The 12,188-nt window shown below is 26.3% G+C and overlaps 1 protein-coding gene and 1 long non-coding RNA gene across 8 annotated transcripts; one reads left to right on the forward strand and one right to left on the reverse strand.

The window, feature by feature from the left end:
- Nucleotides 1-966: 966 nt before the first annotated feature.
- Nucleotides 967-6,364, reverse strand: LOC141525190 (uncharacterized). Of its 6 annotated transcripts, none has more exons than XR_012478818.1 (5): nt 5,972-6,223; nt 3,399-3,693; nt 2,143-2,323; nt 2,004-2,065; nt 968-1,911 (listed from the first exon to the last, which is right to left on the reverse strand). It is a non-coding gene; the product is annotated as an uncharacterized LOC141525190 (long non-coding RNA). The 6 variants fall into 6 exon arrangements; XR_012478821.1 differs by lacking the exon at nt 968-1,911 and adding an exon at nt 6,296-6,364 and having other exon boundaries at nt 1,962-2,065; nt 5,972-6,208; XR_012478817.1 differs by having other exon boundaries at nt 967-1,911; nt 2,004-2,323.
- An 8-nt stretch (nt 6,365-6,372) lies between these two features.
- On the forward strand, nt 6,373-11,515 carry Ald1 (fructose-bisphosphate aldolase). Of its 2 annotated transcripts, XR_012478815.1 has the most exons (5): nt 6,373-6,514; nt 8,113-8,320; nt 9,393-10,193; nt 10,780-11,006; nt 11,248-11,515. XR_012478815.1 is itself a non-coding variant. In XM_074239574.1 (4 exons), exons 2-4 carry the CDS (start codon nt 8,114-8,116, stop codon nt 11,338-11,340), a joined length of 1,101 nt encoding a protein of 366 aa, XP_074095675.1. In that variant the 5' UTR covers nt 6,373-6,514; nt 8,113; the 3' UTR covers nt 11,341-11,515. The 2 variants fall into 2 exon arrangements, 1 of the variants encoding a protein (XP_074095675.1); XM_074239574.1 differs by lacking the exon at nt 10,780-11,006.
- The last annotated feature ends 673 nt before the right edge of the window (nt 11,516-12,188 follow it).

The raw sequence follows: 12,188 nt of genomic DNA on the forward strand, positions 1-12,188 counted from the left end.
CTGCAAAAGAATTACAGAGCCAAGATTTGACGATTGTACAGCAATTAAAGTACGGAGTCCGCGTCCTGGACATCGGTTTTCGTTTGCTGGCAAATATGCTTGCTACGGACAGTGACAGCAACCCAGCAAGTGGTGATTTCTTCGACCTGTTGATAGCAACCAATGATTTTCTGAATTTAAATCCTGGCGAGTTTATAATTATGTTAGTACGGCATATCAAGCCTCCGAAAAAGCGTGTGACAAGAAGTGGGTGTAAAATTTTGGACTTTTACATCCGTCATGTTGAAGGCGGATCGCGATTGGTCAAAAATTGGAGGCTTAATGACACAATTGGACAGCATCGAGGAAGAATATTGATTGGAAGATTGGATAATTTATTTAAAGGATGTGTTGTTGATTTAAGTGATAAATGCAAGCCTGCCATCTCTACTAAATCAATTGATAGACAGCATGATTCTGGTGTCCATCGTAAATGGAAACTAATTTTAGAAATTATCTCAGATGGTTTTTTAAACAAACACGAGTGTCTTATCAATGATTTAAGCTATTATGATGGTAAAAATACTCGTCGGGCTATTGCTAAAGATGCCGGTTTATTTCATCATTTTTCTTGTGATAGACCTATTAATGATTTAGTAACAAGTGAGTTTTTATGTCCCAATGAAGGTTTGAATATCGTCGTTTCTGATTATATGACGCAAGAATTAGCCGATAAAGTTAATGATTGTAATTTTTTAAATTCATCATGGCGGATCGGATGGGAATAAATTTAATCAAAGAAGCTATACTGGTACAATTTTTAAAAAATTGTATAATTTTATGGAAATTTACTGTAAAATAATTGTATAAAAAGCATAAATTTAAACAGAAAGTTTAAAATAAACAAAATTTTATTGATAATTTGCAATTAATTAAAATAAAGATAAAAAAAAAATTTACTCTTTCTAATATTCACTAGAATTCAAATTTGCGCATCATGTGTATCATGTAAGCAAACTATTCGTAACGTGATTGGTCGAATATATAATAAGCATGAAAATATATGCAAACGCTATAGTAAGGCGCGCGTTTGCGCGCGCAAATTTGAATTCTAGTAGATATTAATCTAAAATATATTTTTACCATAATTACAAAACTCATTTTATAACACTTTAAGTTATTAATTTTATTATAGTTGATTTTGTAAGTCTTTTTTTTTTTTAATAATAATTAATTTTAAATCCACCACTTATATTATAATTAAAATGAAACTTATATAATTATAAATTTTTCTCAGTAGTTTTACTGTCAGAAATATAAAAATTTTTTAATTTTATTTATGTCACTTCAGTCACTAAATAATATTCACTGATCAACATTACCATTAAGTAAATCGTAAAAAAATTTTGAGGTTGTATGGGCCCGAGTTAAAAGAAGGTTTACTAAATTTACCCCTTAATTAATTATTTTTATTTATTTCAAGTTTAAAATTTTGATAATAAATAATAATAATGGTAATTACATAAAAAAAAAAAAAAAAACGCAAATCGCGTTATGATTTCAATGATCATCTTCATTAATTTCATTTAACGCGTGATAAATTCGATAAAAATGGGAGATTTAGATAAAACCTGTTGTTGCACCAAAACTCAGGTAATTAAAAAAAAAAAAAAAACTATGTACAGATTGTTTAAAAAAAAAACTAAATTTTACTTCTTAGAATACTTTTGAAGTAAAGAGTTATACAAAACTAAATCCTGAATTGAGGTTGGAATTAAAACGAATTACAAAATTATTAATAAAACCCCAGAAGGGTTTTTTAGATTTATCAAAACCGTCGGAAAATTTCAATGAAGCTAGGAACGACTTGAAATTCTTGAATGGATTCTCCGATATTTTATCGTCAGATGAAGTAATAAATTATCTTTTAACCTTAAAAAAAAAAAATAATAAATAAATAAACAAATAAAGAAAAATATTGAAAGAAAATGATTTTTAATTTTTTAGCTATCGGAATACATTACTGGAGTAATTATAGACTGGAATACATCATCTGAAGAAATATCAACCGGCTGTTGGAAGCTTCCTAAAGTAATGGCCCAGAAAAGTATCATCACTGGAGTTAAAATAGATCAAGGAACAGTACCAATTTTTGGAACTTACAATGAAATGGTAACTCAAGGACTGGATGATCTTCATAGCAAGTGTCTGATGCTCAAGGAAAATAATTGCCAATTTACAACTTGGAAATGTATTTTCAAAATCTCTAATCAATGGCCCAGTGCTTTATCTTCAACGGCCAACGCTCTAGCAGCAGCCAGGTTGATATTTTATTGACAATTTCCTAAAAAAAAATTTTTCCACAATTTCATGCAATATTTATAATTTTATGTTATGATAAATATTTTTAACTTTTAATAACATCATATAAAATTATTTAAAAATGCTTTTTAATTTATATATTTAGTCTTATTGTAATATTATTTTTTACAGGTTTAAATCTTGTCATAAATAATTTTATATGATTTTTCTTTATAGAAATTATAAAGAAATTTTAATTAATTGATAATTTCAATCATTTTTTTTTAAATTAAAGCACATGTAAAAACAAAATTTAAAAAAAAAAACGTCCTCAATAAGTTCAATTTAAAAAGTTATAGCTTATTTAAAAAAAAAAAAAAAAAAAAAAAAAAAAAAAAAAAAAAAAAGATGCTTTTAAATTTATAAATTTTTTTTGCTTCAGTAAAAAAATTTGAAAAAATTCAAAAAAACCTTTTTTACAGGTTAAATTAAGGTAGAATAAAAACTTCTATATAATTTTTAAATTGAGACCAATAGTTGGAATCGACCACTTTCGAATTGGACAAATTTTAGTAAAAAATTTTTTTAAAAAGATATGCAAATTCAAAATTTTGCGATTTTTCCAGTTTTTCAATTTTGTATTTGTAAAAAAAAATATTTTGAAAAATGCCAAATTTGTCAAATTTTTGATTTTTGAAAATTGTCAAAAATAAATTTTTGGCTCAAATTTTTTTGTATACTACCTTGTATCAATCTTAAAAGATCCTGAAATTTTTGGAACTGTTTTTTCAAAAATACGAATTTTTAAATTTGTTAAAAAAATTTTTTTTCTTAAAAATTTTTTTTTTATTTTTATCTTAATTGAGTTTGGCAAATTGCGTAATTTTGACATTTGAACAATTGAAATTTCATTTAATAGCATAATGATGAAAAAAAAAATTTTTTTTTTAACAAATTTCAAAAATTCAAATTTTTTAAAAAACAAGAAACCCTAATATTTTAAAATTAATAAGACTACTTAAAAAAATTATAATTTCAGGTACGCTAGCGTAACTCAAAGTACAGGAATGATTCCAATAGTTCACCTGGAAATAATAAATCTCCCAAAAGCAACTTACTCAATTGTTCGAGCTCTTGAAGCTCACCGAGAAATTCTATCAAATTTTTTCTCAGCCTTCAATGAGTATCACGTCGCCCTCGAAAGCATTATCCTTATGCTCGCTATCATCGAACCCGGGATCGATAATGCTGCGTACCACGACCCATGCGTAAGTATTATTAAAACCTTATATCCTCTTTTACATTCAATCACTTGAATATCATCTCTATTTTTTCTTCTTTAGACATTAGCTGATTATACTTCAACTCTCTTAAATCAGTTACTTCCACCAGCTATTCCAGCAATTATTCTGTCTGCAACAAATCAACATTTTAGTAATTATTTAAATGCACTCACTCAAGATAAAAATTCTAAATCATGGAAATTATTGTTTCACTGCCTCAGAGCGCCGAGAAATTCATCTAAAAATATATCTAATGACACTTTAACGCTATTAGAGGATTTACATAATTTTTTTCACGCTCATTTAAATATCAAACATGAAAATTCACTTTCCTGGGATTAATTTTATTCTTAATTAATTATATCTTCAAGTTAAATTTAAAAATGAGAATAATTACATAAAATTTAGATACATTTTTTAATTACATAAAATTTATTTTGATTCAAAAAAATTCAAAATTTTAAAAAATTTTTCTGAGTCAAATTTTGGTTTAAAAAAATAAATTATTATTATTTTTGAAAAATTTAATAAAAATTCTTTTGAAGCACCGTAATTTTTCAAATTTTCAATTTGTGAAATTTTTCTTTCAACTTTTTTGTAATAATTTTTTTTTAACAAAAATTATAAAAATTTTCAAATTTCGGTTTATTTAATTTTCATGAATTTTTAGAGTCCTGAATTTGACTGGCATAACAATTTAAAAATTTTTATAACAATTAAATCATAAAGAAAAAAATTCCACATGTAAAAATTATAAAATGTTTTAAGCGCGAATTTTTAAAAATATATATTTTATAATAGTTTTAATTTTCAAATAATCTATGAACTATTATAGACAATTTTTTCCAAAAGCAAAAGCACAAGTTCACGACTATCATCCCTTGCTCCAATTTCTTAGTCTCCATAAACTTTCAACGAAATGAATTGATCAATAGTTTGAATGGTTTCTTCATTCTGGTAAACAATTTCTTAACTTTAATCTGAGAAAATAATAATTTATATATTTACAAATTTATGAGATTTCATAACAATTAAAGTTCAATGACTTTCTTGTATGAATGTAAGTGAATATTATCATTGATATTGAAATCTACTTATATAACATATAATGTATGTATTTATAAATGATTAGTATCCAATGTACTAGATACTTCTTTTTCTTATTTAACTTAATAATCGATAACAATAATTTTGATTAAATTTTAAAAGATTTAAAACAATTTGCCAGGTTTCAAAGATAATTTCAATGAAATTCAATAAAATTTAATAAACTTATCAGTTTATTTTTCAAGTTATTAATTCTCATAGAATTTTATAGAATTCAATATAATTTTCAGAAATAAAAATTTATGTAAATTAAATTAATCTCTTATGAAAAATATTCATATAAATTCAAAAAAATTTTTTTAAGCTTAGCCAAATTTTTTGCTTATAGAAGACAGTAAAAGCTTCAATTTAAAAAAACAAAAAAGTAAATCGATTGATTTTTTGCGGAGTTACAGCTATTTGTTTATAAGCGCTCGAGCGGGACCGCATTTTTTTTTCATTAAAAAATTAATATCTCGTAAACTATTGGACGTAGAGACATCGGGTTTTGCTCATTTTATTCCTTATTCAATTCTCTAAATTTCATACACTACATGTCTTGACTATTTTTGCGTAGTTTCCGAGATATTTTAATTTAAAGCTCAACGCTAAAACGCTATTTTTTAAACAAAAAAAATCAACCCTCAAAAACTCTGAAGAAGTCTTTAGAAGTCTTTTAGAACTTAAGATAAGTATTTTTTAGAGTTTTTCAGAGAAAAGACCGAAAAATTTTTACAAGGGAACACTTCCCACATACACACAAATGTTCAGAATATTTTTCTGAATATTTAAAAAAAAAAAAAAAAAATCCAAAATCGGATCATTTTGTCGAAAAGTTGCCAACAAACCCCTTTTTTTCCACGCCAACTGGACTATATAAGAATTATTTATCAAGGTTAATTGTATATCTATATAGTATATTAAAATCCGATGCTTTTAAATTATTTCAAATTAGATTTCTTAATTAGGGAGATTCATCTGATTTTTTACAATTATAAAATTTCCAGTGGCACTCTTTGCCCATAAAATTGCGAAGAAATTTGTCTTAGTATCCATTTTGAGTTAAAATAAAATTTTGGTAATAATAAAAACATAAAAAGGATCATTAAAATTTTCTTCAGCAACTTGTAAAAAAAAAAAAAATGTTATCCAACAGAAACTAGAAAAATAAATAAAATAAATGACCAGCAAACCAGATAAAAAAATTCCACTAAAAGATTACGTGTTATCAATCCAAATTTTTCTCCATAAAAAAAAAAAAAATTGTTGTTATTAAAAAAATAATTATAAATTATCTGAGGTTGAGCTTGATAGACCTTTACTTTTGAAATAATTTGAAATGTTTATTAACATCTAACTACAATTCGATGCCCTTGGTTGACCTCTAAACAGTGACAGTCAATGTGCCGGTCCCTTTGCGTCAGCCAAACTGCCAAACATTTTATAAAATATTCTAACGGATCACGTACGTCATCTGAGTGTAAATCGCTCCATCAGACACGTCAGCATGATGAAGCGCTCCAGCAATACTTGGTGCCATTGCGTCATCAATTTAAAACCTAGAAATAAAAAAGTAATTAGTTTGTGCATGAACTTGCTGATGATTTTGCGAATCAATTGAAATAAATAGTAACACTGAACTTAACTAATAAATTTTTTTTGCAGAGTAAAAATAGAAATGGTTGATAGATGAAAAAGTTGAGAACCTCTAAATTACTACGTGACCGCGCAGGCGCAAGTGTGCAGTCTAGGGGAGATTTTATTATTTCATCAATTGTCAGGTCAGTCGTTCAATTCCTCGAGTCTGGACTAGGTCGATACTGAGTTTTTTAAATTTTAATTAATTATCAAATTTAATTATTCATGTAAGTATTTATTTTATTATTATTATTATTTATTAATTATTATTGGTGACTTAAATTTAATATTTATAATTTTTTAAATTTAAATTTTCCGCTTTTTTTTTATCTCAATTTTTCGTCAAGTGACGTAATATTTTTTTAACTTTTAAGTTTGTAAAAATTAATTTTTTCAGATAATTGGAAACATTTGTTACGTGAAGATTTTTTTATAAATAGAGCTTGAAAATTTACATATGACCTTAAAAACCTGGTCAAGGTTACAGTTTTATTTCTAAGTCAATTGAAATTTTTTTTTTTTTTTTTTCTAAGATTACTATCAAGTTGAAAAAAAAATTTTTTTAATTAAAAGAATTCAGTTTTTTATTGCAGTAATTACTCAATTATTGATTAATTGACATTTTTTTTTATTTTATTTATTTTATTAATAGCACGATAATTTTTTTTTTTGTGAAAATTTAATTATTTTAAATTAAATTACAAAAAAAATTTATGAGAATTTTTAGATTTATTTTAAATTAACTTAATTAAGGGAGTATTAATGGTTGTAAAAAAAAATTTTAAAACTTGTGAAAATTTCCATATACATTTTTTTATACTATTTCTTCTGTAACAAATAAATTGTTTATAAATTATTAAAAAATTAATAATTTACACTCTTAAAAATTTTATTATTGTAGTTTACAATTATTACTCTAAAATAAATAAAATTAATTCCAACTGTAAGCCTTCTGCATTGAAAATAACATCAGAAATTTTATCATTACTAAAAAAGAAAAATTAATTTTTTTCGCGGGAAATTCAAAATTTTTAATTTTCTTGGCGGGAAGTTTAAAAAAAAATTTTAATAATTTTAAAGCTTAAAAATAACAAATAAAAATTTACTGATAACAAAATAATAAAGTGTAATTATAGTTAAATTATCTAACAGCCTAACCACGACCATGAAGTATCAATTAAAAAAAAAAAATTGTGTAATTAACAGAGGCATTGAAAAAATTTTGGCGATAAATCAAAAAGTACTTTTAAAAATAAAATTACGATTCACGGTCATAATGTCATTGATAAATAAACATTCGATAGATATCTTTCTATACTATTGTAGAAATTAAAAGGATTTTAAACATTTATATGATGTAATAAATAGATAACATTAATGATATTTATATTAGCGATCTTGTAGAGGATATCACAAACAATACGGTGTAAAAATAATAGCAAAAAATATTTATTTAAATGACACTAGAAACATGTGATTGATGTCCGTTGAATGACAGACGAAGATAAAAATACAAACGGCGCTTGCGCACGTTTGTTATTAATTGCGTCATTTATTTCGTCATTGAAAATTATGAATTTTTATTGAGCTTAGATTATTTTTTAAAAAAATAAATTCTCAATGCATGACACGTAAATATAATCAATAATTATTACAAAAATTTATTTTTCTATTTATTAATGGAAATTTTTGTTTTTTCAACTGTAAATTTATTGAATGAGTGTACGTGACGTTGGTCACGTAGGCATACCCAATAATAATATAAACTTTATTTTTAATGATTGATTTTTTTACTACGGTTTAGTAATATTAAATTTTTTTTCAGAATGCCAGCTGAAAAATACGCAGCAGCCGACCCGGAATTGAAAGCCGAGCTTAAACAGATAGCTGAGGCGATCGTTGCACCTGGAAAGGGTATTTTGGCCGCTGATGAATCTACGACCACTATTGGAAAACGTTTGCAGGACATAAACGTCGAGAATAATGAAGACAATCGCCGAGCTTATCGTCAATTGTTGTTCACCACTGCAAAGGTAATTTTTTTTTGTAACTATGAGCTAGATCTCTTAATACCTTCAGTCTCTTGAAGATCTAAAGATGTCTTATCTGTTTATATAAGGTAAAAGCACTAATTATTAACACTAAGATACATAGTAAGGATTAATATTTTTTTAACATGACTAGAATAAAGATTATTGAATTTTTTTAAACATTTTATTAAGGGGTTATATCCACTTGTAAGTTCGAAAAAATGTGTTTTTTTGTTCATTTTTTCTGGAGAGGCTTCTTATTGAATATATTCATAAAATATATGAACATTTAGCGGATTTAACGTATTCTAAGAATTTATATTTTATTAATAAAAATATTGGGTTCCGTCGTTCCTGTAGAAGATCTCCTGAAGGTCCTTCAGAAAAAGGTGTCTGGCGGTGAGGAAGATATCTCTGATCCAAATTATTTGAAATAAAAAAAACCAAAAGGATTACTTTTAGGATAGATAAATACAGGTAATGATCGAAGAAATAGTCAAAATTTTGATTTTAGACAAAATGGCGGCTTCCCAACAAAAAAAATCTTTTTTTGCACGAAAATTTACACTTTAAAGTGACTTAAAAAATCGAAATTTTTATCAGAAACTTTATTCCTTCGATCATTACCTGACAAAAGTATCTAAGAAGATCCTGTGAAAATTTCAAGTCAATCGGTCAAGCCGTTTCGGAGAAATATTCCTCACCGACTTTGAAAACATCGTTTCGAGAAAAACGCATTTAAAATTTTGGCTATCATTTAAAGTTACGGTTCCGCCTATTTTCCCCTTTTTTTCATAATTATTTCATTGTTTTTATTTATTTTTTTTTTTTTTTTTTTTTTCATAATTATTTTATTGCTTTAAAATTCTTAAAAAATATTTTTTTATATTTTTTTAAAAGTGTCATTAGCTCTTTAAATTCAATCTAGTAAACTTTTTGTAAATTAATAAATATTTAATAATTATTTAATTAAATTTTTGTATTCCATAAATTTTTACCCAACTTAATAAAATAATCTAAATTAATGTAAAATAAATAGAATAACAATTAATTAATTATAAATTATTTATTTCAGGACGTAATCAAGGAGCACATTAGCGGAGTGATTCTTTTCCACGAGACTCTGTACCAAAAAGCGGAAGATGGAACTCCATTCGTGACCCTGATGAAGGAGCGCAACATAATCCCTGGAATAAAAGTAGACAAGGGTGTGGTGCCACTGTTCGGAACGGACGACGAGTGCACAACCCAGGGTCTGGACGACCTGCAGGCTCGCTGCATCCAATACAAGAAAGACGGGTGCCACTTTGCCAAATGGCGTTGCGTGCTTAAGATCAAGGGCAACACCTGTCCAAGCCGTCTGGCAATTCTGGAGAACGCGAACGTGTTGGCCCGCTACGCGTCCATCTGCCAGAGCGCACGTATCGTCCCGATCGTCGAGCCAGAAATTTTGCCAGACGGTGACCACGATTTGGCCCGTTGTCAGCAAGTCACTGAGGAAGTCCTCGCGGCCGTCTACAAGGCCCTCAACGACCACCACGTCTACTTGGAGGGTACTCTTCTGAAGCCCAACATGGTCACTCCTGGACAGAGCTGTCCTAAACGCGCTACTCCTCAGGAAATCGCCTCAGCTACTGTGATCGCTCTTCAGCGCACTGTTCCTCCAGCAGTTACTGGAATCACTTTCTTGAGCGGTGGACAGTCCGAAGAGGAAGCTTCAGTCAATCTCGACGCTATCAACAAGTACCCGGGAAAGAAACCATGGGCTCTGACATTCAGCTACGGCAGAGCTCTTCAAGCTTCTGTTTTGAGAGCTTGGGGTGGCAAGAAGGAACAAGTTGTCGCTGGACAGGAAGAACTTATCAAACGTGCCAAGGTATTTATATATATATTTTTTCTGGTAAATTATTGAAGATTTTTTTTATTCTTTGTTTTAACTATTTTTATTTCTATACTTGTGTTTCTAATAAAAAACGCTAAGCGCGCCATTTTTTTTAATTCAGCGCCATCTGTAACTATTTAAATTTAAAAATCCCAGACTAATTATTTTTTAACTTTTCACAAAAAATATTTTTTTTTATAATTTGTCTATTTGATATTTTTATTTCATAATTATTTTATTTTTAATTCTAAATTTTGAATTGATAGTTTTTTTTCATGCAATTATTATTTAAGAAAGTAAAGGAGTAAAAGAAATACCGCGAAAAATTTTAAATAAAAATTGTGCAAATTAATTTTTTTCTTCCTCCGTAAGAGCAGAAATAGAATACATTTTTTTTTTTTAAAGTTGAATAAACATTATGAGTCGTGCATTTTTGGGTTTTAAATCATTTTTTTATGCTTCTTTATTGAGGATTAAAAAAATCTTGTGTAAATGAACTTAATAATAATATATTTCTAAATAATTAGTAATGCATGTTTATATGTTTATTTATTTATCAACCAAACAATTAAATGTTTAGGCGAACTCATTAGCTTGCCAAGGAAAATATCAAGCTGGTAGCATAGTCAGTAAAGCTGCTACTGTTGATTTACATGTCAAATCACACACATACTAATCGCTATTGCCTCAACTCCACTATATACTTTTACATCCTATCACTCTGTCCTATTGTATACTATTTTTACCTTTTCATATAGTTTCTATCTGTCTTTATTATATTTTTGTGTGACACAATATTTTATCTATGTAAGTACACAATTTTCATTTTTTTTTTTTTTTTTTTCTTATCATTTGTCTACTTAATATTTTTATTCCATAATTATTTTACAACTTGCTTTTTCAATTACTCATTTTTGCACAACTTTGTAACTTTTAATTGTAAATTTTGAAATGATAATTTTTTTATGCAATTATTGTTTATGATTAAAACGTTAAATTAGAAACAAGGAAAATTGATGAAATAATGAAAAAATGAATTTGTTTTTAGGCAAATAGTGAAGCTTCTCTTGGAAAATACGCCGGTGGTGTCAGTGGAGCTGCTGGTGATGCTGCATTATTTGTCGCTAATCACGCATATTAATTAATTTATTAATTAAATCAATTAAATCAACAATTAAATTTATCGATAACGGTTAATCTTCAAGATATTATCACAAATAAAAGTATAAAGTTATTGACGTGAAAATCGAGTCAAAAATTATAGAAGAATAAATATGTTCGTAATGCAAATAAATAAATTAAATAAATCAAATATATATTTATTGACAATTAATTTTTTTAATCACAACGCAAAAAGTTACCAATTTAAAAAAAATCCATATAGTTATTATATATTTTAATTGTAAATTAAAAAATATTAATTGATTTATATTGATTTCTTTTTTCTTTTTTTTCAGTCATACATATTTTTTATGATTTATTTTGTAATATTGAAATATCTAGAGGCTTTGTTTAAGTATTTAACCAGGATACCTGAAACGAATAAACGAATAAATACATTAATAGAGAAAAATATGTTTATTGACTAAGTATATAATCGTATACCATTAGTTGATATGTTATTTATTAGTAGTAACATTTAACGATTTTAAATATACATCATTACTTATGAATATATTGATTGGTGTTTGAAAAAATATATATTTAAAATTATACATGTGAGTTTGAAACAAAATTGTAATGGTTTTATTGCGTTAATTATTATAAACGATTAACAAATAAATAAAATATTGTGTACGTTGATATTTTGTATGTTATTTCGTTATCTTACGAAAAATTCATTTACAGTAGTCATAATAATGTTTTTTTTTTTCTAATTAAATTTAAAAGATATTAGGTAATTATTTATTTATTTTTTTTAAACATATTAAAAAAAAAAATTTTTTTTCATAGCAATTTTTTGTTTAATTTTATATTTTTTTCATAGCA

This window comes from Cotesia typhae, unplaced genomic scaffold (assembly GCF_013202065.1).
Source record: "Cotesia typhae breed Kobodo isofemale line unplaced genomic scaffold, CoteBio_Ctyphae contig_26, whole genome shotgun sequence".
Lineage (NCBI taxonomy): Eukaryota > Metazoa > Arthropoda > Insecta > Hymenoptera > Braconidae > Cotesia > Cotesia typhae.